The sequence below is a fragment of the Lagopus leucura genome, unplaced genomic scaffold (genome assembly GCF_019238085.1).
Source record: "Lagopus leucura isolate 7727_CA_CO unplaced genomic scaffold, USGS_WTPT01 Super-Scaffold_100083, whole genome shotgun sequence".
NCBI classification, from domain to species: Eukaryota; Metazoa; Chordata; class Aves; order Galliformes; family Phasianidae; genus Lagopus; species Lagopus leucura.
This window is the reverse complement of record NW_024962318.1, coordinates 448,026-471,103: the sequence shown is the minus strand read 5'-3', so window position 1 is coordinate 471,103 and position 23,078 is coordinate 448,026. Positions and strand designations below refer to the sequence as shown.

The following is a 23,078-nucleotide window of genomic DNA, read 5'->3' as shown; positions in this document are numbered from 1 at the left end:
CCCTGTGCCCATAGGTGAGCCTGGCCTGTATACCCTGGGCTCCTGACCCCAAGGGTGACGGCCCTGAGCCAATGCCAGCAGCCAGCTGCTAATTGGATCTACTTAAATCAAGAGCTATGTCTGCAGACACAGCTGAAATGCAAGCTTGAGCAGGAAGGAGGATAACGCAATAAATTCAAGCAGTTCTCCCCAGGGGAATCACAGACCCCTGAACGTTCCCCTTGCTTGAACACATCTCACTGCCCTTCCTCGTACACTTAACGGCTATCAAGACAGAGCCAGAGCAACCACTGCTGCCGAGCCGGTGGCAGATCCCACACCGTGCTCCCCCAGCTTCCATTGGCAGAGGGGGCAGCGCAGGACAGCGCAGCGCTCCCGCAGTCCCGCAGGAACCGCTCTGGTTAATGCTCTGAATCGCGGCCGCTCCTCCCTCCCTCGCTACCCCGGAGGCACACAGCCGTGCTGAGTGCACTGGGTTTCCCATTAAAGAGATCCTGAGAGACAGCACTGGGCTGGTACACGTGCGCACGTGTCCGAGGGAAGGCAGGGGCGGAGGAGGGATGCTGGCTGCACGGAGCTGCAGCAGGCGTTCCCTCCTGGAGGCAGTCTTTCCCAGCACTGCTCAGCCCTTGGATTTTTTATTTTATTTTTAATTTTCTCTAACTAAATTAAACGTGAAGATAAAATAAGCAAAATACCTAAAAATAAAGAAAAAAAAAACCAACCAAACAACAAAAACAACCCAAAACAACCCTAAAAGGAACGTTTTGACAGCACAAGTAGGTCACAGCTCCCTGGCGTGCAAGCTGTGGCTCAGCCCCCCCCCCGGGTTCACAACTGACATCTCTCTTCAAACACTGCCTCCCGAAACCCACACCTGCTCCCCGGTAACCCCAGCTGGGGCCATCTGCTAACGGCTTGGCCCCCGCCGGCCCCCACGACCTCCCTGTGCTGCAGTGCATGCTGTGTCCCACCTGGAGGCTGCCGACAACCCCCAAGCCCCAGCCGAGCCCCCACGCACAGCCACCAGCCAAGGCCATGCAGGGGAAGCTCTCAGGGTCCTCTAATGAAACCCTGGGTGTCCCCAGGACATCCTGACACACAACTTCAGAGATCTCGCAGCAGCGATCGCTTCTCTGCACGCCCTCCCAGGTGGAGACAGGGAGGAGGGACCGGCCTTCCCTGTCCAAGGGCAGAGCAGCCAGTCAAGGAGTGCCCTGGCACAGAGGAACACTGCTTCCCTTTCATGCCTCTTATCACCCTTCATCTTTACTCAGTTGGAACAATAGTGGTTGAGGGCAACATCCCTCTCAGAAGGGCAGGAACGTGGCTGCTTTCCTGCCACTCCGAGCCAGCAGCCACCCTGAATTGAGTGTACTTTCACCCTGAATCATCCAGGAAGAAAGGCAGCACCTCCAAGACAGCCCCTTCTGGGATCACCAGAGGGGAAGGGCAGCCTCTCCCACCCCTTTTCGCATTGCCATGTCAGAAACCACCATCAATCCCCTTGGCTCTCAGTTCAGCAGCTCAGCTGCACTTGTACAACTGATACCCAGCCCTCCCCTTCCCTCTGGGAATGCTCTGGCTTCACTCTTAGTGGGGAAATAGCTGCTGGATGAATACTCTTTGTGCTGTCAGGAAGGGGCTATGCTTGTAGCCTGCAGCAGGTAGGTAGAAATGAAAGAAGCTTGAGCAGAGGCCTTGGAGCACGGCACCATGCTAATGCCTGGTGTGGGCTGTATGAGTGCTGCAGGAGGTGGACAACACACACAGGAACACCAAGCTGCTCCCAGCTGAGCACTCCGGACACATTCAGAATGCTGCAGAGCACGCTGCTCCTTCCCAGCCCTCCTGGCTGGGATGTGGTGCCCCACAGCAGCTACCATGGGCTGTGCTGAGGGAAGGACCCGGCTCCCTTCTACACAAGGGCGGGATGATCAAGATGACCAGCATTATCCAGAGCAGCTGTGAACACAGAGCAGTAAGGAACAGTTTGTTAATAATTTCACAGGTGCTTTTTAAAAGCCACGGCTCTTTGGATTAAAGCATCTCAGAGGGCTTTACGAGTGTGAGTTCCCACAGGCTCCCCTGGGAGGGGAGGAAATGCTATCCCCTTGTGCTGCAGCGCTCGGGGTTAAGCGGCTGCCCTGAGTCACAGCCAGCGCCAGCCCCAGAGATGGCAGCTCTGCCTTGTAGGCGCCTGCTGTAATCACAGATCTAAGGAACGTAATCAAACTGCACCACACGCCCAGGGGCAGAAGGAAAACAGGCCGGGGCCCCAGAGAAGGAGAGCAAAAGGGGTGAAAAGCAGAGCTCTGGAAGCACGTTTTTGCATCTTTCACGGTCTAGCGGCAGGAATGCTGCTGCGGCCGGGCAGGAAGCGGCAGTGGAAGTCATTCCAATGGCATTTCCTGGAGAGCACTGCAGAAAAGACTCCCGGTTCCCAGCCAGCTGGAGGAGCTGCCAGTGCTGCAGAGCCCAGAGCTCCAGCTCTTGTCACTTGGAGTGCTCTGCCATCCTGCCTCAGCAGCACCTGGTACTGGTGAGGGATAGCAGGGACTCGGCTGGGGACAGCGCTTCTTCACCCCAAGCAGGTGACACTGGGATCATCATCTCAGCTGCAAGGGGTCCAGAGCATAGAACAATCACTGAAGGCAAAGCAGAGAGTATCCTTGCTTATTGCCTGGTCACATCCCACAGCAAACTCTGCCAACACATAAAGCTGAGCTGAGAGCTCAAACAAGATCAACAGTGCCTGGGTGTCCCAAAACCTCGTGTACTACCAGAGTCATTCATTCATCAAAACAGCAGAGCTTTGGAAAGCAGTGCTCTCCCAGAGGTGGCTGCATTCCCCACAGGGCACAGTGTGCAGCTGGGCCACTCTGTACATGCATTGCACACCTCATGCTGCTCCCCTGCATATCTCAGGGTACAGCAGAAGCAGAAAGGGGCAGCCAGCATCACTGGGTGCAGGGGGAAAACATGTGCAGTTTATCCAGACAAGCAGCACAAGGCCAAAAAGCATTTCTGAAGAGCTGAATGGGAGTCTAGCTCTTAACCTGAGGTCATTGAGAAGGTTGGAGCAAGAGCACAGGATGAAATCCCAGCTGCAATCTGTCATATGACGCACTCTGAGTCATTTCCTACCATTCAAGAAAAAAAACCTGAGAAAATAGAAAATGAGTTTGCTACACTGACATCTTCTAAGGGTTTTCCCCAAAGAGAACCACAAGCTTCCAGTCCATTGCAGAGCAGTACAACGTGTCTGCCTCAGCACATGAAGCCCTGATGGCCACAGAGCACTGATAGCACGGGACTCACAGGGAATTGTCCACTCCAGACCAGCCTGGACTGTCAGGATTCAGAAGTTACAGACTGATAACAGAGACCCTGCACACTTTCAGCCCTGGCCTCCACCACATATCCTGTTCTTGCCTCTGTGTGCACAGAGCTACCTCCATGCCTTCCACAGCACTGGATGCAGGCCCTAGTCTGCACATTTAACTTCAAAGGAAACACAGTCACCCAACACTGTCACTGCTCAGCTCCCTCCCTCTTAACACATCAGGCATGGCCAATGCACCTATGCATGTCAGGCACTTTTTCATTCACCTTGCGTTTCCTCCTCTCATGTCTGACCTCTCACCAGACTTCTCCACACCCCATTGATGCCGCAGATCACCACTGGCCTCACTGTTTAAAGTTCACAGCCAGGGGGATTCAGTCCTGCTCAAAGCATCTACTTCCAGAACACACGCTGGTTGGTTTTGATGAGTCACAGAGGCAGCAGCTCTCTTCAGCCCAGGGCTGGCTATCAAAATCCCCTGAAGTTCTGCTTGTGTGTTTGTTTTCCTAGTAGCAGATTGTGGAGTGATGGAGAAGCCAAGGCAGGGCCAGTAAACATGACAAAATATACCCACGTTGATATTACACAGCAAGATTTATCATTACTTCCCCTTCAAAAAATGGTTTATCTGGAAAGCTGTTATAGTCCAGCACTCGGCAGCCTGAGCACTCCTCTCTGAAGGCAAACCCTCACTCCCTCCACCATCCTCTGCTCTCCTTTGTTCAGCTGATCCCCCACCTTGGGACTCACCCACTGCACCTCCTGGGAAGGCTGGGAGCAGTCCTGCACCAAACAGGGCAGCAGGAGAGGGGCTGCTCTGCCCCAGGCAGTTTGCTCCCTGTAGCAGGAGTCACGTTAGGGCCTAGGGAGCATCCCATGGATGCACCATATCGCGGGCACTCAGCAGCCTACACAGCATCTGATGAAGAAAGGCTGAGGGAGCTGGGGGTGCTCAGCCTGGAGAAGGCTCCGGGGAGATCTCAATGTGGCTTTTCAGTACTTCAGGGGAGCTTATAAGCCTGCTTTTTGGAGGCTGCTGGGTTGGATTCCCTTGCTACGGCCCCCATGCAGCACCCAGCTCTGTTTCACACACAGCAGCAAGGTCGGGAACCCCAGTCAAGGTTGGGAGGAGAGAGAGCAAGGCTGCTTCTCTGGGAGAGGAGCAGGCTAACAGAGATCTTCAAAGGCAGAGTGGGTGGGTGGGTCAGATAGGGCAGTCCTGGCCCTTCTGCAATCTATTTGAACAAATATTTGCTACAAACAATGAATTTAGAGACAGACACAGAAAAAAATTGAAGAGTCTTAACTGTGATAGTTGATTGGGGGTGGGGAAGAGAGGGAGGAGGTATTTCATTCCCTACAAGCAGAGACCAGTGATTTTCCACCAGTGATTTAATCTAAATCCCCCAGAGAGTTCATTTACAAAAAATCAGATTGCATTATCGCCTAGGTCTCCAGGATACAACCCAATCCGTCACTAACAGCAACAGCCACACTAGCTTGGAAACCTCAATTTGATCACTCAATTCCAAGACTAATCTGTGGCTTTAAAAGCCAAAGGCAGAGGGAGGGGGGGGGGGGAAGGAACTCAGCATTTGGCCAGCGTTATCTGCGCGATGAGAGAGCTAATGGGCTAGACAAAGCCAGCCAAAATAGCCAGCAGATCCCAGGTTATTAATCGAAACCAAGCTTCAGAGCAGCCCCACCCAGGCAGTGCCCCAGGGCGGCCACATTCCAGGGATTCCTGCACGCTGGGTGCACCGCTCCCTCCCTGGGTGCACCTACTCCCCATGGTCCTGGTGCTGCTGAAGGGCCCCTGTGTGTCCCAGCTGCCAGGAGGCTGTAGAGCTGGCCTTGAGGATCCTGCCCTGCAGCCGGCTGCTGGGAGCTGGGGATGAATAAGGCTAAAAGGCCACAGCACGCATGCAAAGGAGGCAGTACCCCACTGTTTAGATACTAACGATTGATAGCACGAACTCTTTCCAGTGGGCACCAGTAAAGGTTACATCAGCAGGGAATCACTAAGATGCAGAAGTAGAAGCAAAGAGAAAACTCAAACATCTGCAGGCTATATACCTCCTGCTGGCAATCCCATGCCGTCCCGCACAGACAGACCAAGCATTTCAAGAATGCTTCCTGAAGAAATGCTTATTCATGTTAATACCTAACCACTGAAAGCACTCAGTGTGCTGCTCAGGGCGGCTGGGAATACAGCTCCAAGCCAAGCAAGGAGCAGCTGAAGACACAGCAGCTCCCTGGCACAGAGCTGCTCCGTACCGTGCTGTGAGGGGCTGCTCCCAGCTGCCCACCCACAGAGAGCTGCTGCAGGATTCACTCCACTGCGATGGCAGCGGCAGACATCGTCCCATCTCCAGAATGAAGAAGTAGCTGTTACCCCACCAGATCACAGGGCCGGGCTGGAACACTGCTGAGCACATAGAGGAGGAAGCTCCACTCCCTGCTGTTAAATGACACGAGGAACATGCCCAAGAGCAAGGGCTCCCATTTGAAGAACAAGCTTGGATGACATTACATTTCCACAGGCTCTTGGAAAATGGGTCTCTTATGTAACAGCCAGGGAGAAGGAGGAGAAAAAGGGATGCAGGAGGACAAATCAGAACGTTAACTCTTTGTTTCCACCATCAGTGGACTGACCCTCTTGCAGCAGAGCATTAAGAACGCAGAGGGAAGGGCCACGTACCAATTTACTGCCCTCCCTGCAAGGTCTAGACCGAGCACAGGCACAATCACTGCAGGCAGCTTGATCTGGCCAGCACCGCTGCTGGCCTTGAGCTAGGATGCAGGGAGTCCCTATGGGAGAGCAGTTCTTACCCAGCCGCCATTCTCCTGGATCCAGGGATCTAGATGGTCGGTCAAGTACGTGGTCATCCAAGACACAATGCGTCCCACCAGTACCCGCATCTCCTTGTCCACGCTCTCCACGCACAAAGCCCCTCCGAAGGAGAAGAAAGCCACGATGCGCCCCCAGTTCACACCATCATGGAAGAGTTCATTCACTACCTGCTCAAAGCTCTGGTACGCCGTGCCAGGGGTGATGTGGAGCTGGGAGGTGAGGTCGCTGAAAGCCCTCCGGTACCTCAGCTCAAACTCATCCCCTGCATCTCTCAGCGCCTGCCTCACGTCAGATGCTCGAACAATTTCATGAACTTCCAGGCTGCTCCTGTGCACGGTGGCTCCATTCACTACGTGGCCGGCAGGCGGGTGCCAGGATGGGCTTCCATTGTGGACGCTGTCCATCTCTGCCTCTGCTGCAGTGTCAGTCCTGTTCTCATCCTCTTCCTCCAGCTCGCTCCAGCAGTGCCCCTTCTGCGAGAGCTTGTAGGAAACAAAGTCAATCACTAACTCCCGGTTACTGCTGGACATTTTCACACCTGAGACGCCCTCAATGAGTCCATGGTCCAGTGCACGAGCAGATGAGCACACTCAGCAGCTCCTGGCTCCGCGCTCCCTCGCGACCGGTGAACACATCCGACCTTTGCACAGACAGACAGAGAGGAAAAGAGAGGCAAGGAAACGGTTAATACGACAGCTTGCTGCGCCGTGCACATCAATAGCTTAACGTTACACTGAGCTCATCATCCAGCTTCGCTGGGAACCGACGCCGCACACAGAACAGTGACCCACTCCCCCCCCCCCCATGGGGTCAATCCCAGCCCTCCCGCAGCCCCGGGGCTCACCGGGCGCAGGCAGAGCCGGGGCTCACCGGGCGGAGGCTGAGAGCTGCGGGTGCTGCGGGCGGCCCGGCCCCGCTCCGCTCCGTCAGTCCCGGAGAGCCGCGGAGGCGGAGGCAGCACCGCCCCCACCCGGCCCCTCCCGTTAAAGGGCCCGGCCGCGCCCCCCGCCGGCATTGCCCAACGGGACCGCCGGTGTCCGAGCCGGAGCTGCAGCGCACCGCTTCCCGTTCCCATCCCCGGGGGCTCGCCCCGGCCCCATGCCCCTCGAAACGGCCCCCAGCGAGGGGAAATGGGAGGGAGAAAGGCTCCAAGTGTCCTTTAAAAGCAGCAGGTAAGAGGTGCGGGGGTCTCCTTTGGAGGTTTGTCCACGTGGCTGCAGTGGGAGAAAGGATGCACGGGGCTCAGCGCTGAGGTACCAGGGTAGAAAGTACCGTGAGAAGCATACATAGGAATAAGGTAGGAACAGAAACAACCCCAGGAAAAGTCTTCTAAAGACTTCCAGCAACTACGCACAGGTGAAACCACCGCTGCTGTGAAAATAAAGGGTGTTTGTATCGTTATTTAAACCGCCTGAGGTCTCTACGCTCAGTTGCTCTGTTTCCTCTGCACAGACTCTGCTGCCCCTCCTCCCCACAAGGCATCTCTGTCCCTACATGCACCCCAACACCCTCCATGCAATGCATTCCTTGCCAGCCCGCATCCAACCCTCAGCCCACCCTGGGGTCTGTGAGGAAAGCTTGGAGGGGCTGCTCCTCCCTAAGACCCATAGCAGTGGGCAGGCAGGGCTGCAGAAAGCACAGTCACTGTTCTGTTCCCGCCCACCCGTGAAAAACTGCGGAGAGAAAGCTCTGGGCTGGGAAATCTCAGCTCGCTCTGGCTTCTGGCGGAGAGAGTTGGATTAAAGTAATTTGACGCTGAGAGAAGGCAACTCCCCGGCCCTCCCACGGTGCTCCCACCCCACTCCACCCCTCCTGCCCTGCCTGCCTGCTGCTCAATGCCAAGGCTCCGTGCTCCCACGGTACCCCCAGCCCTGCCAGCCCCAGCAGTTTGGGAGGTCCCACGGTTGCAGAGAGCTTCTAGCAGAACCGAGATTTAAGCTTTCTTCTCCAAAAGGCAGATAATGAAGCATATGATTTATGAAGAAAGCAAGGGCCGCTCCTCTGCTCGCAGTGACGGTGTGTTAAGTGCTCAATAATTTATGTGCTGTACAATGGTGTTCCTCTGTAACCTTCTTTTCGTGCCAAAGCCTGTCAGTGAGTCAGAGCAGTGCAGGACTGGGTCACAGGTAAGGGCAAGGGCTGCAGGGCAGTGCACAAAGCACCGCTGTGCTGGTTTGTCGGCTCTGAGCCGTGACATCCCCAGGGACAGCAGTGCTACAGGCCCGCAGCTCGGCCCCGACAGACGGGAACAAAAGGTGCCGCAGCCCAGGCGGGGCCGGGCTAAGAGCCGCGAGGTTCGTCGGAATGGAGACCCTGGGGTACCGCAGCCCCACGGTCATAGGGCTCCCACCCGCCCTAAGGGGAGGCCTCGGCGCACAGCCTGTCCACAGCCGGGCTTTCTCAGGGAAGCGGCTCCGGTACCCACGAGGAAAGGCGTCGACCCCAGGAGGGCTGCGGGAAGGGCTGCCCGACCCCCAGCGCCGCCTCGGCCCCTCGCGGCCGCCCTACAGACGCACAGAGGGGCGGGGCCGCCCGCACGGGGCCCGCGCACGAGGGCCGCCACAGGGCGCGCGCCCACGCGGCCCGCCCCTCGCCGTCAGCCAATCACTCGCTGCGAGTGCTCTGCGAGGGCGGGGCCGGCGAGCGGCCTCTCTCATTGGCGGAACCGCGCGTCGCTCACGGCCTGCCCCGCTCCGCCCCTCACCTCAGCGGTCGGTGGAGGGTCCGGGCCCTTACAGACCCCGCTCCGCGGGCCCAACCGGCAACGACACACGGGGTGGCCGGGAGCCCCGCCGGGTCTCGGCCCGCTCAGCAGTCCCTGGTCTCCTGCCGCATCACCACCGAGCGGCCACCGCGCTCCTGGGCCGAGCCGGGGGGGGCGGGAGAACGGGAGGGGGCAGCGCGCATGCGTGCAACGCCGCGAGGCTGAGTGAGGAGCGGTGCGCATGCGCGAAAACCTCGGGGCGAGAGAGCGTTGGGCAACCGTGCCAGTGCGCAAGCGCAACGGCGCCGAGGACGGTTGGACTCGGGCGCCCCCTGGTGGCAGCCGCTTCTCTTCTGCTCGCAGTTCTCGCCTTTCACGCATCTCTTGTCCTGTGCCCCGCACTGCGGTTCGGTGCTGTGCTTGCGGAGGTGAGGTGAACCCGGGGCAAGGCCTGAAGCCGATGTGGCACAGGGCTGACGTGGCTGCCTGAACCCACGGCCATGGAGAGTTGTGTGGGGTGTGAGGGGTTGGTGCGGGGCCGTGACTTCTTCGGACGTGGGGAGTTGAATGTGGGATCCTTCCTGGATCCTGCAATCAGGTGACCTGTCATCTGTTGAAAGATACAGCATAGCAAGGAGAGCAGGAAGGCGACAGCCCTGCTGTTGCACTGTGTACCGTTTCTACCCCTGCAGAGCCTCTGCAGTAGGAGTGAGACAGACATCTTTGCTCATGGGAGCTATGAGCCAGGCATATCAGTGACCCGTAACACAGCAATGGCACAGGAACTGAGTGCTCATGGCTCTGTTCTGCAATGCCCATGAGACCGTGGTTCTGTTGGCAGCTGTATGGAGAACAAAACACCCCCGCTGTCATCTTGCCGAGCCAGTCGCTGGTGACTCACGACCAAAAGATCTTTAAGCTGCTACAGAAATAGCTAGGGATGTTATCTCCTGCCCGCAGCGTCTTGGTGGAACGAGCCAAGGAGCAAGGCGGCTGCTGCTGCTGATGTCAAGCGGGCCTGGAGGCTCTGGAGCGTTGTTCCTTTAATTCTAAGAGCCTGAAAGAAAGCACCGCCGTGCTGCCGCGGATGCTGACCGTGCCCAGACCCGACAGAGGGCGGATGCGGGAGCCGGACGCGGACCAGCCGGACGGCTCTGTACTGTCCGGGAGACTCGCCTCCAAGCAGCTGATAGGTTGCCTCAGAGCTCCGCCTCCCCTGATTGGCCAGACCCCTCCCTCCCTGTGCATTATGGGAGTTGCTGTTTGTTCTTGAGGTTGGGGTCGGGGCTCGGTGCTTTGGATCCTACATTTCCCATCAGCCTCTGCTGGCAGCCCCGGGAGGGGGAGGAGGGAAGGTGGGGAGGGGCGGGCTTGCTCATCCGGGTCCTTTAGATTCTGGGCAGCCCGCCCAATCAACACGCAGCTAGGGCGTGCTCTAGGCGCTGATTGGTCCATTCGGACAACACGAGCCCAGTTTGAAATCCGCTAACGGCGGCGGGCAGAGGCCCCGCGCTCGGCGGCTGCGGCGCTGAGGTGAGTGGGAGCGGAGGGGAACCGGGGGTGAAGCGGCCTCTCCTCGCGTCCTGAGTGCGTCTCGGTAACGGCGTCCTGGGTCGCTGTTCTCCTCTGGACCCCTTTGGCCACATTTTGGGAGTAGGCCGCGGCCCGGCGCTGTGAACGGCTCTGGGAGGAGAAACGTGTGCCTGAAATGGGGGGAAAGGGCTTTGCTGCTTTGTAACGGGATCTCAGTCCTCAGAACAGTAAGGAGCAGAAAAGGGGGGTGTGCCTCAGTATCGGAGTGCTATCGTGTCGGCTCTTTTTATTTGGACATCAGTTTATCCAATACCTAGCAGAGATTACCCGCCTAAAAATAACGCTCGGTTCCTTCGGTGGCTGTTCTTAGAACGTGCCATCTCCGTGCCTCCCAGAGCTCCTGGGGTCTCATTTACGGAGTGTGAGGTGGCCGGACTCTATTTTGGGCTGTTGGAGAGGGAACAGCCCAGGCGAGCTGTAGGGCAGAGGCTGCTGGATCCTCGCTCCCCTCGGGCTGCTGTGTGCGGCTCCTCCTGCCTGCAGCCCGGCTCTCTGCCTCAATCCAAGCATTACACGATGGGATAATAACACTGCTCTTTGGGAGGGCAATGAATTCAACGTCCGTTCTGTGCTACAGAAAAGCGTGTTTTTCCTCCCTTCCCTCCCCCCCCCAGCTTTGAATGATGAAACTAAAGAAGAAAGAGAAGCTGCAAATCCAGAATTTGAGAATTCTCACCCCTACTCAGGAGAAAGCGAGGGTGTTGCTGGCTGCTGTCATCCCCCTGAGGAACTTTGCATGGCAGCTGTGTGGGGGGATAGCCTCCCCCAAGCCTTTGGTGGCAGGATTGTATCTCTGGAGAAGCAGTCTCCACGCCTTTATAACAGCTCAGTTTATATATTATCCAGTGAAAAGCACCTGGGAACTTTGGGTTATCATGGGGAGCTTTGTGCTCTAGGAGAATGAAAAAGCTGCCAGGTTGAATTAAAGGAGTTGCCCTGTTTGTGCAGCGTTCTGTGATTAAATGGCAGTCAGCATTGAGTTCGACAGCAAAAGGCACTGGAATCGCTGCAGCAAATGGCTGTGTGTTGTCCTCAGCCCTAAGGAGGCTGCTTCTGCTTACTCCTGTTTGAATAAGTTGGATCTGTTTGGTTCCCAGTGGAATTCAGGATGTCCTTTTCACACGTCTGGTATGTTGGGATTCTTTTTGCCTTTCCAAACTGTAGGGGAACTGTTGGATCATGGCCCGAAGCTCTGATTGATCACCTGAGGTGAGCACCGAGTCAGCTGTGGGGGCACAGCTGAAAGCAGTTCACCTGTATGATTGGAAGGGGTGGAGCCTGGCTCCAGCTTTCCTAGACTTCCCATTTAAGTGCTGACTGCCACAGAGGAAGGATCTCTTTCTGGAGATTGCTCCTCGTGGAGTTTACTGTGAGCCTATGACACTAGGGAGCATTTCCATTTATCTCTGCTTATCTTTTCCAACGTGATAATCTTACTATCCTAACTTCTCTGTATGCTTATTGATCATCCTTTACAATGCCTGCGTGCTTACAGATCTTACACAAACCTAGTGGATCTTAGAGGAAGTAACGTCTGCAGCTTATGAAGCTACAGTGGTGAACTGTCATATGATGGTGTTCCAAATGGACCAGAGGAGCAGGAAAGAACAGATTTTCCCTGTGCCCTCCTCCCAACACTGAACCCCTCCAAAGGGGGGCCTCTTGTGGTCAGATCACACTTGTGTAGCTGAAGCATCCTCTTAGCACATGCTTGGTGCTGTATTGTAGCCGGATCAGCGCTGTGCAGGTGTCACCCGAGTTGCTCCTCTCTGGCCTCATCCAGCCAAAACGTTTCTGGCAAGAAATTCACAACTGCAATGAAATAAAGACACTGAGCACATCTGTGATGCAATCACGTCAGCGTTTTAAAGCTAATTTGGATTAGAGCGAGGTGTGAAGTTATTCTAAAACACCCATTGCGCTTGCTGTTGGATCAGTCTTATTCTGGGATAGGAATGCTTGTTCCAATTTAGCTTAATCCTTTATCAAAGCCAACTAATCCCAACCAGGCTGAGGCACTCTTCTGGAACGTGCCGAAGTGTAGTTACTCAAAAGCAACCTGACGTGTAGAGAAGCCCATGGTCTGTTCACCTTCGCAGATACGGCTTTGCTGCTCTGTACAGAAGCTGGATGGGGTCACGTCTGTGTGTAGCTTATTTACGTCACTCAGGCCAGTTTGCAACTAGGAAGAGAATTACAATTTTAGTCTTGCAGTCACTTTTACCGAATGAATTTGGGCTGTTCTTGCAAGCGAGGGCACTGGATCTTTGCTCTGTGCTGCTGTTCTGGAGTCAGGGCGGTGTGAACCAGGCACAAACCGTGCTGTGAGCTGCCCTGCAGGATGGGGCTATGGGTCCCCGCAGGGCTCTGTGACCCTGTGCTGGCAATTCCTTAGCCTGAGACTTGGGGGCTGTGTAGGGAGTTATGAGCAGGGTGCTGGGAGCTCACCTGACTGAAGCACAGGCACTCTGGGGGTCGTTCAGAACAGCTCTGTACCATGCAAAAGACTTGGAGTATGAAAACATGGTGTTGCTGCGCTCTTGTTTTCGTGGCTGATGTGTTCAGGCCAGGGTGGGGAGGGAAAGGGCTCGGTGTTGAGGCTCTCCTTCACTGCTTGAGCTGTGGAAGAACAGGGCTTTATGCAGCAAAAAATTGGAAGCAATTTGGCTTGTGGGAGGTGTTGCAGCCCAGCAGCAGTGAGCAGTGGAAACAAGTAGCTGTGAAACACGATCCCTGCAGCTCAGCTCGGTGCGCTGACCGGGGGGTGAGGGGAGAATGCAGATGACGCATTTGATTTTTAAAAAAGTGGGTAGTGTTGACAGAAACCCTATCTTGATTAAGGGTGGTAGGAAAGCATTCGATTCCAGCCGTGTCTTGAGCTCAATTACGGTTGGTTTTGGCTCAGATCCTTCCGTTTGCCTTCTTTGGATCTTACCTTGACACCTTCAGTCGTGGGGGTGATGCCTCTGTGATGGCATTCTTCCCCTTACAATAGCTGTGCTGGGGCACTGCAGGCTTCTCAGTGCAGCTCCTTTGGAAGGTGTAAGCCTGTGGGTTAGAGTTAGCAGTGATACCTCCTAGGTGCTGCTTTATTTACTCTTAAGCTCCAGTTTCTGCAGCTTGTTGCCTAGGGGGAGCTGTGTGGGCTCTGCCTGGACCAATGGCTGACGCCTCAGAATTTGTGGGATGTGAATACTTTGGTTTGGAGTTGGTTGGACTCCAAAAAGCAAGGTTCAGGGGATTTCCTTTGGGAGTGTTTTATGACATATCCTCCAGGGCTTTGCCTTGTGGCTAAGTGAGGCATTACAAAATCATTCCTTTTTTTTAAAAGAAGGCCTTTGCAAAAAGGTTTTGTGGTTCCAATTTGCGGATTTGTTACTCAGTTGCTGCCTTTACTCCTGTTCCCTTGTATTTAATAACACTTGTTGACATAAGGACTCCTTCTGCTGTCATTGCTCTCCTAATTAACTGCAGGGACTGATCTTGACACTCTCCTACTGCTTGGTTTGTTTACAGCCTGGCCAGCCTCTCAGCGGAGTTCCATGGGACTTGCCAGCAACCCAGTTCTGACTTCTTCCTGCTTGTTGCTCTATGACAATGCTTTGCAGAACTCTTTTCTGTTTTGGAAATCAGTGTTCTCCACGCTGGAGCTTCTCTGTGTTATTGGCTCTTGTCTGTAGTGTTGCAGAGGGAGAAAGGCAGAGCTGTGCTGTGCTCTGGAATCCACCTGGTTGTCAGCCTTTTGCTCTGTGCATCAAATCTGGTAACTGTAAGAAGTCCCCTTTGCTGTGTGTGGAGAGGGAGGAAAGAGCAGATGGGTCACTGTGTGAAAAAGCTTTGTGCTTCACTTCCTTGTGGAAATACATTTCTAGCCCTGCCATGTACACAGAGAACTTCTGCAGTTTAGCCTTGATGTTTTCAAACCTGTGCTGCTTGTGAGCCCTCCTGCCCTAAGGCTGTGAATTGCAAGATGGGAAAACATACCAAAGATACCTTTGTCTCTAGTAAGAGTGCAGGAGTGGACACCTGTGCTGGGATCTGGTGTAACAGCTGACAATTCTTGTTGTCTGCAGGGTTGAGCAGTGCTGGTGGAGGCCTCCCAAGTGTGAAGATGGCTCGCTCAGGGTCTCGCTACTCCTTCGATGTCCCAAACCCCTGCATCAACTTTGCGACTTTAAGCGATGATGATGTGCACAATGCAGACTCCTGGTTTGGTAAGTTGTTTCCAACTCCTTGGTTTGTTTCCTCTTTGGATGAGGGCTTGCTGTGATGCTTGGTTGGCTTCTGTGCCAGTGGATGAGTTGTCATTGACTGCATCATTCATCAGTGGATTTCATCGTAGCATCATAATGGTATTCAGAGGTATTGTTATGAACTTCAAATATAGTGTATATAATGAAAGTCTTCCTTCCTGTTCTTCACAGACCAGCAAGCCAACCTGGAGAATATCCCTCCTGCGGAAAATCTGGCAAAGGTCTTGCAGAACAGTCCTGCTTTTTCAAAGCCTCCTCTCATTCTTTTTCCTCTCACATCACAAGGAATAACAAAGAGTAAGCTGGCACAGGGTGGGGAGGAGGGGATAAATTTTACCTGTTTTTCACGAGGGAAATGGAAAAGCCTCAGTTTGGCTATTTTGGAAGCATCTTCTTATATTGCTGTGTAACAAAGTCTCCTGTGGCTTCATTTTTGCACTCTACTGTGTGTGTGTGTGTGTGTGTGTGTGTGTGTGTGTGTGTGTAAGCTGATGTGTGTTGCTGTTCTCAGATGAAAGCTGTGAAGAGGATGGAGCAGAAGTATCAGAGAGCAATGTGGTTCCTCAGAGTACTGCTGGATCCCTGACAAGCTGGAAAGCTCCTGCTGAGGCCCCTCAAAGGTGAAATACTAGTATTTAGTTTGTGTGAAGCTTGATAGCAGTGTGATTAAGCAGGTCCTTACTCTCAGTGTTTGCAGTTCTAGCTGTTTTGGGGTTGTCCCGAGGGACTAATGCTCTCTAGCTCAAGGATTGTGTTTTGGGATAGCTGATCTGCTTGCTAAGCTGGAAGGGTAATCTCTAGGGGTGGCAATGCAATGCAGTGTCTCACATTTGTCAAATGAGACTCTGTGGCACTGGGAGCTTCTGGAATGCGAGGATATCTGAAACTGAGGTGACTTATAAAGTTTCTTTGTTTATGAGTTGGGCAGAACTTGTTGATGTGTATCAAGGGGTTCTGTACACTTGTATACACCATAGACTTATGTTTGTGGATTGACAACTGAAGTCATTTATGCTGCATTTGGCCCGTTAGATTAAGCACACAGCGTGTTGGAGTGGGGAAGGCACTGATGTGGTGCTGTACTGATGGCAAGTCTTTTTGGACCTGGTGGGAAAGCTGACCTCTGCTTTCTGTTCCACTGCAGAGCGGGCAGAAGACCAGCTGCAAAGCAAAGGAAAACACAGCAACGCAAACAGCCAGCTGCAGTGAGAGTGGAGAAAAATGATACTGCGTTGGCTAACAAGGAAGAGGCTCCACCCCTGAAAAAAATGAGAATGTATGTCATCAGAGCTTCTGTTTGGGGCTGAGAAAGAGGTTGAAAATACTTCCTTTCAAAAGGATTTCCACTTGGCTGGCAGGGTTCTTTGGTTCTCAGAGCTGTTCTGGAGGTTAGGGGCAGGAGACCAAAGCCTGGCTCCTGGATAGTGGTCCCATAGGTGAGGAGAAATGTCTGTAAGACGTGAATTCAGTGCTCTGATGGTGAAGGTGTGAATGAAATAAGCTTGGGAATCTGAAGCTTTTTATCACACACTCAGTGTCTGTCAGCTAGCTGGAATTTGGCTTCACTTGTCTGACAGGAGGTCAGCAATTAGTCGTAAGTGTTGGAGGAGTCACAGCTAAAATATTTATCAGGTTTGCTTAGCTGCTGAGATATTACTTATCCATAAGCTTAGGGCCAGGATGAAGTACAGCACGTTTACCTCCTCAGAAGGAAAAGCTGAAGTTGCAAAAACTCAGTAAATAATCTTCCCTTCTACAGCCGTAGGGTGCCAGGGAAAACTAAACGGTCTGTGCCTGGGCCCGTGGTGAGGTAAGGCCCATCTGGCATATCTTAACTCACTGGGTGTTGGGATGCTGTGTGGGATGGTGAGAGCTGCAGGTGATCTTTTGTTTAGAGCGTGGCGGTCAGTGATTTGCCCTAACAGCTCGTCGCTTCAGTTCTAGCAGCAAGGAGAAGCTGACAGATGGATCCCCAAAGAAGGAGCTTTTGCATCATCCTGACCTGTCCCCAGCAAGAGGGAAAAACAAACTGACCGTGCCCTCCACGCCAACAATGTTAAAGTAGGTCACTTGCTGTGGCTGAAGCTTGTCTTTGCTCATGACAGTTGATTGAGGTGACAGTCCTTGCTGTAGTGTTTCTAACTTCAATTCAGAGTGCCATGGCATTGCACCTGGTAAATAGGAGATCAAGGCAACAACATTACCATGAAATATACTTCACTGACTTTTCCTGTGCAAAGGAAAACTTTCCCTTTAATTTTGAGGGGGAAAAAAAGTTGCTCTGACCAAATGTGCGTGCCACAAATGGCTGTGTGGGGTGGCAGAGGAAACAAAATCCCAACAGGTATTTTCTAAATAATCTATTTGTAAGAAGAGTGGTGCTTCTGCAGTGAGCTCAGAGATGAGCGTGTTCCTGTCCACTAATATGCTGATAACCAGGGAAGGGAATATCTCAGTCTTTGTGCTTCTGCAGGAGGACCAATACTGCTGGCAAGCTGAAGAGTACAGAGGAGCAGGAGTTGGAAAAGATGCAGCAGCTGCAGCGGGAGGTCATGGAGCTGCGGAAGAAGAATGAGGAGTCCCTAAAGGCAGCTATTGCTGGAACAGGTGAGCTCCAGCTGAATTGCAAGCTGAGCCTGTGCTGGGCTCATGAGGAGAATGCTGCATGAAGCTGTGCAGGTATTTTTTGGAAAGCAAGCATTCCAGATTTTGTACTACGTGTTATGGTTTAGGTGGCTTTTATGTACGTTTCTCCTTAAACTTCCTGGAAACAAAGTTTTATTTTGTCGTGTTTTGAAAGATTCTAAATAAGTTATTTAAAAACTTCACCAGATATTAGGGAATGTTTTTTGGTTTTTTTTTTTTTCCCCTTCCCAAAAAAGTCTTTCTCTGATCCCGCCCCAAAAGGTTTCCAGTCCTTACATGCTCTTCTTCCCTAGGACAACCTGTGAAGAGAGCTGTTGGTCAAGTAACGAAGCCAGTTGACTTCCATTTCTGCACAGAGAATAGAATTAAGCAACATGTGGAAAGCCAGCCTGAGAAGGAGTACAAGGAAGTGGATTTTGCAGCAGTGCTGAGGAAGCATCCTCCTTCTCCAGTAAGAACCTGAGTATTGCCAGCACTCAGCTGAGTAATTCTGCACACTACTTTCCTTTGTTTTGCTTTTGCAACATGTGCTGCTGGTATCTCTCAGCTGGTAAATTCTTGAGAGGTGAGAGTTGTGTGTATGTAACTGTTGGCTTACTGTGTGCCTGCACTGCACAAGATGCTAAAGGATGCTTTTGCAAAGCTGGGTCCTTCAGTATTGGATCTATTAGCTGCTACATGTTATGCTTCAGTCTTCTCCCTTGTACAGTTTTTGGTATGGCTATCATGCGTGCTCAGAGATTTGTGTCACATTAAGTGTTGTCCCCTTTTTAAATAAGGGGAAGAAATTGCAGCTTCCTTCTCTCTCTGATTCACATTGTTCTGTTAAATGGCCATAATGACTGCAGTGTTGTTTCTTTCTCCAGATGCGAATGCCAAAGGGACCCACTGTCCCCAAACCTTTCAATCTGTCCACGGGAAGCAAAAGAAAGCTGGAAGACACCTCATCAGAGTACGTGTCCCTTGCTCAGCAGGTTGAAGCATTCCAGAAACGCACACCCTCTCGTTACCATCTGAGGAGCAGGAAATCTGATGAAGGTAAGCAAACCCATACAAGTACAGCCAGGAAACTGCACAGAGACTCTCTGCTTACTCTGCTGGGCAAGCAGTCTGTCTGTTGCAGGCCTTGCCATTAACTGCTCAGCTCTGTTACTTGAATTTTAGGCCCAGCTCCAACAAAGCCAGTGAAAGCTCGACTTACCAACCCTAAAACACCAGTGCTTCAAACAAAGCACCGCTTCAGACCTGTTGCCTGCAAGAGTGCAGCAGAACTAGAAGCAGAGGAAATTGAGAAAATTCAACAGTAAGTAAAGGCTGTTTCTGATCCTCTGAGAGAACTGCTTGTCACTGGAACAAAAGGCTGCATTTTAAGACCCCTTTTTTGTGTGTGTATGTGTGAAAGAACCATAAAAACACTTCAGCTTCTTGGTGTCACGCACAATCCTGTGGTAGTTAATGTAAGGATATAAAAGCAGCCAACTTATTTTGAAGAAGAGAGTCTTCAAAAAGAGGTGGTTGCTGAGTGCAGCTTATGATTAGTAAAGCCAATCTGATATAGCACCAATGTATAATCTGCATATAGCTTAAAACTCTCCTGTAAACTAAATTTTGGATTTCTAAGAATGCAATCCTTGAGGTGGTCCTTGAAGTCTTGCTTTTTCCAAAAGCCAAGGAGTTGCCAACTAGAGCTGCACACAAAGCAATGCATGTGTGTGGCACAACCCGAGTGCTGCTGACTTATGCCATGAGAAGCCATTTGCTAGGAGCTGCATGCAGTGTGTAGGTGACTGTTTATCATCCCTGTGTAGGTACAAATTCAAAGCACGGGAGCTGGATCACAAAATTTTGGAGGGTGGGCCAATCCTGCCCAAGAAACCCCCAGTGAAGGAACTCACACAGCCGATTGGCTTTGAGTTGGAAATAGAGAAAAGAATTCAGGACCGTGAGAATAAGAAACAGCAGGAAGAGGAGCACTTCAAATTTCATTCCAGGCCGTGTCCAACTAAAATCCTGGAGGACGTTGTGGTGAGTTTATAATACCCAAGAATTAGGACTGAGGTGACAACTAGCTTCAAAGTGTCCTCAGCTATGTTTCATTGTGTATTTATTTGTCTTCAGTAAAATGCTGTCTGTCACTGAGTAAGAACAAAGGACAGCAATGAATGCAATATCTAAGACTGCTTATCTGTGGCATTTTTTTGTTGATTGGAGTTGACTCCTTACTGTCTGTCTTGAACAGGGTGTTCCAGAGAAGAAAGTGCTTCCTGTTACTGTACCCAAGTCTCCAGTCTTTGCCTTGAAAAGCAGAACCCGAATGACTAGCAGAGATGAAGAGAAGGTAACTGTGGATGTGCTGTTGTAAAGCCTTCCTCTTCCACCGTGGTGACTGCCTCAGTCATCCTGTTGTGTTTGCTGGTTGGTGTGATGCTCTGGTTTGGCCAGCCCTTTCCTCCTGCTAGGCAGTCCCCCAGTGGGCACTGTTCTTTGCTAAAGATTGAATTACTGGCACTCATTTCACAGAAAGTGAATTCTCTTGGGGAAGAGCAGAATTTTTAGAACATAAGGACACTGCCTAGGCTGTTAGATGAGTTGCCTCTGCAAATGGGGAAAGTAAACTGCTTAGTTCCAGAGAATAAAGGATATTGGCTTTCTCTATTTGAGAAGGACAGATATTGCACTTCCCTTTCAGCTTAGTCGCTGTCTCACTCCGGTTACTGAAGGAGATGGTTCAAATTATATACACCCAGAGTTGGATTAAGAGCCAAATGAGGCATCAAATGTTGTCCAACCATGCCTGTATATTGGTGCTACTTGGTTTATTACTTTCTTGTGGTATCAAAAGTGTTTTCTTGAAGTTATTCTGACCCTTACTACAGGGATTCTAGACACTGGGGCCTGAGTTGTAACCTTGCTGCAGAGTGCTGTGCGTCAGATCCTAACACTGCTATCACTTTAGGAAAAGGAGGTTGCCCCTGTGATCAAAGCTCACCCTATGCCACACTACGGAGTGCCTTTCAAACCTAAAATGCCAGAACAGAGGCATGTGGAAGTTTGCCCCTTCTCTTTTGATTCCCGTGACAGAGAGCGGCTAATACAAAAAGAGAAAAAAATAGAAGAATTGCAGAAGGAAGAGGTAAGAGCTAGAAAGCACCCTGTATTCCACCTCATAAGTAGAAAGCTTGTTGCAGGACTTGCTTCTTGCTGTTGTCTGTTAAGCATCCCAAGCTTTATGCGTTTGCAGAAGGGGCAAGGAATACTTCAAGCTATTTCTTTTAGGTGCCGAAGTTCAAGGCGTTACCTCTGCCTTATTTTGACCACGTGAAGCTGCCAGAAAAGAAGGTCAAAACCCCAACTCAGCCTGAGCCATTCAATCTACAGATTGATGAGCGGGGAGCTGCCAAGCAACAGAGCTGGAAACAGCAGGTGAGATAACAAAGGTAACAGATAGGAGCAGACTGAAAGTAGCTGGGGTTGAGCTCAGCTTCAGCACTTGAGATCAGGGTGTAAGTTGAATGGATTGCTCTGTACTTGGCATGGGATTTTATCATGAGTAAGGGTCTGGTGATTTGGGTTTCTCTCACCCATTACAGTGGGTGATGGGCTTCCCATGACTGCATGAACAGCTGTGGGGTATCTGCTAAGCAGCAGCTATGTGCTGCTGAATCCCTTTGACCATCTCTGTGCTGAAGGATTTATTGATGTATGAATAATATATTGCTTTTCTCATGTCAAGTTTGCAGTGGAAACTTGAAGATTATCCTGGTCTGTGATCTGAAACTGTGAGCTTTTTTTTTTCCTCCCATAAGTAACTGGCAGGCAACAAGTGACACATCTTCTTGGCTTTAATAATGTTTTCTGTGCAAGTGATCCAATCTGAAGGCAGCCTGGCTTTTCCAGTGTCTGGAGTGCTGAATTCTGTGTGGGGGGGAAAGATGGTGTTTTTGTTATTCCTGGCACTTGATGGGTTCTCTTCTCATGCAGCTTGAAAAAGACTTGAAAAAGCAGAAGGAGGCAGCATGTTTTAAAGCTCGTCCCAACGTGGTGGTGTACCAGGAGCCTTTTGTGCCTAAAAAGGAAAATAAGATGTTATCAGGTACAGTACTTGCTACCTAGGCTTGGTTGTAACTCAGAACTGATGCAATTAAGTGATGCTTAGGCTGGCTGATGCCTCTTTCTTTATCAGTGCAGCCAGGGGTGCTGTGCACTTAACTAATTCCCTAACAGCTTGCCTCCCTGGGGAGTGTGGGGGAGTTTCCTCTCCGCTGCCCCCCTGGCCCAAGCCAACATGGCAGCTGTATTTAACAGCTATGCTACAATTGGCGGATGATTGATGTGTGTGCTAGCTTGGGACAAGGGTAAACAGTATGCAAGGAGCTCCCTGTAGAGACAGATGGCAATTCTGCAGCAGCTGTCAGTCTTTTCTTCCCATTTGTAATGAGATGAATGCATCTACAACTTAGTTTATGTGGAGCTAGAAACTTCATAGGGTACAGGAGTCAGAAACTTGTTTGTTCTAACCACTGTGTGCTTGCTCCCTCCTGTGAGAACACCTGTGGCATGGGCAGTGCCTGCATTAGTGCTACTCATGTTGAACTGTAAGCTTTTCCCTGGAACCGCAGAAGTGTCTACTAACTACCCTCACAAGATGAAGCTCTCCACAGGGAGGCTGCTTCTTGATATTAGTACTGCTCTGCTTTACCTGACTGCCTTTGCACCAATGTTATTCCCTCTATTTCTAAACTTAGAGAGCCTTTCTGGTTCTGTAGTTCCTGAAAGCTTTGAGCTGGCAACAGAAAAAAGAGCTAAAGAGCGACAGGAGTTTGAAAAGCGATTGGCAAACCTAGAAGCCAGAAGAGAGAAGCTTCAGGAACGAGTCAGACAGCAAGAAGAGGAACGTGAAAAGGAAGAAATTGCTAAGCTAAGACAAGAACTGGTAAGTGAACTCATTCTAAACAGGGACCCAAAGGAACGTGTGAGTGTACTAAATGAGCTAATATCAATGTTGAACTGCTCTAAGACTGTATTTCCAAGTCTCCCTGTCACAGCCTCCTTACTGATGTCCCAGCTTAAAAGTAAAAACTGAAAAGGTGGCTGTGAACTGATTTTGGAGCTGTACACGTGTGGAGTGCAATAATCCTAGTGAAACCCACAGCCTCGGTGTCTTGTGCTCCTCGTGCCTCACTCCAGTGACCAGGGCAGATCAGATGTCTGGCCTGCACGTTTCAGCTTCATCATAACCGCAGCCGTTTCTTCACGTTGACGTTGGTTTTCCAGGTTCACAAGGCAAACCCAATCCGCAGATACCGCAGTGTAGAAGTGAAGCCCAGTGAGCAGCCGCTGACTATGCCCAAATCTCCAAACTTCTCGGACAGATTCCGATGCTGACATGCATCCTTGTGATAGCAGGAGTACAGCACATCCTGCTCTGCCCCTTGACGTGCAGAGGAGGAGCAGTTGTTTGTGGATCCCCTCGGTCTCAACAGCCACACTTGGCTCCGTTATCGTTTGAGTGGTTTGACTCCGTTTGAGGCAGATGGCAGAGGCACAGCACACTGAGAGCCACGCAGTCTCCATGGCCTCATTTTTACATCTAGACATCTTAGTCTCCCAAGACTAAACCAGGTTTTTATATTGCATACAAGCATTGTGTACTTAAACTAAATAAAAAAAGTCATAATTTGA

At 51.6% G+C, this 23,078-nt stretch overlaps 2 protein-coding genes across 8 annotated transcripts in view; one reads left to right on the top strand and one right to left on the bottom strand.

Annotated features, from left to right (window-relative positions):
* Positions 1 to 8,990, bottom strand: part of BCL2L1 (BCL2 like 1) — a 17,714-nt gene extending 8,724 nt beyond the window's left edge. Inside the window, exons 1-2 of one of the 2 annotated variants that reach the window (XM_042887399.1) lie at positions 8,905 to 8,990; positions 6,179 to 6,840 (exon numbers count right to left, since the gene is read on the bottom strand). In XM_042887399.1, the coding sequence (XP_042743333.1) occupies positions 6,179 to 6,730 (552 nt within the window). In that variant the 5' untranslated portion in view covers positions 6,731 to 6,840; positions 8,905 to 8,990. Of the gene's footprint in view, positions 1 to 6,178; positions 6,841 to 7,044; positions 7,127 to 8,904 lie in introns of those variants that run through there. The other variant, XM_042887398.1, reaches the window with a different exon arrangement.
* Positions 7,229 to 23,078, top strand: TPX2 (TPX2 microtubule nucleation factor). Of its 6 annotated transcripts, none has more exons than XM_042887392.1 (18): positions 7,229 to 7,372; positions 14,571 to 14,711; positions 14,922 to 15,047; positions 15,262 to 15,370; positions 15,895 to 16,026; positions 16,510 to 16,560; positions 16,689 to 16,811; positions 17,224 to 17,357; positions 17,690 to 17,847; positions 18,263 to 18,434; positions 18,561 to 18,699; positions 19,205 to 19,421; positions 19,636 to 19,734; positions 20,353 to 20,529; positions 20,673 to 20,819; positions 21,378 to 21,489; positions 22,142 to 22,329; positions 22,671 to 23,078. In XM_042887392.1, the coding sequence occupies exons 2-18, from the start codon at positions 14,609 to 14,611 to the stop codon at positions 22,779 to 22,781; spliced, it is 2,298 nt and encodes a 765-aa protein (XP_042743326.1). In that variant the 5' UTR covers positions 7,229 to 7,372; positions 14,571 to 14,608; the 3' UTR covers positions 22,782 to 23,078. The 6 variants fall into 6 exon arrangements, with proteins under 6 accessions (XP_042743326.1, XP_042743327.1, XP_042743328.1 ...); XM_042887393.1 differs by lacking the exon at positions 7,229 to 7,372 and adding an exon at positions 9,269 to 9,332; XM_042887394.1 differs by lacking the exon at positions 7,229 to 7,372 and adding an exon at positions 10,394 to 10,437 and having other exon boundaries at positions 22,163 to 22,329.

Excerpts from the sequence above, each read along its gene's own strand:
- TPX2 (XM_042887392.1), top strand. The coding sequence starts at position 14,609 with ATGGCTCGCTCAGGGTCTCGCTACTCCTTCGATGTCCCAAACCCCTGC. Across the intron at positions 15,371-15,894 it reads CCTGCTGAGGCCCCTCAAAG|AGCGGGCAGAAGACCAGCTG; the intron begins GTGAAATACTAG and ends GTTCCACTGCAG. Across the intron at positions 16,812-17,223 it reads TCCACGCCAACAATGTTAAA|GAGGACCAATACTGCTGGCA; the intron begins GTAGGTCACTTG and ends GTGCTTCTGCAG.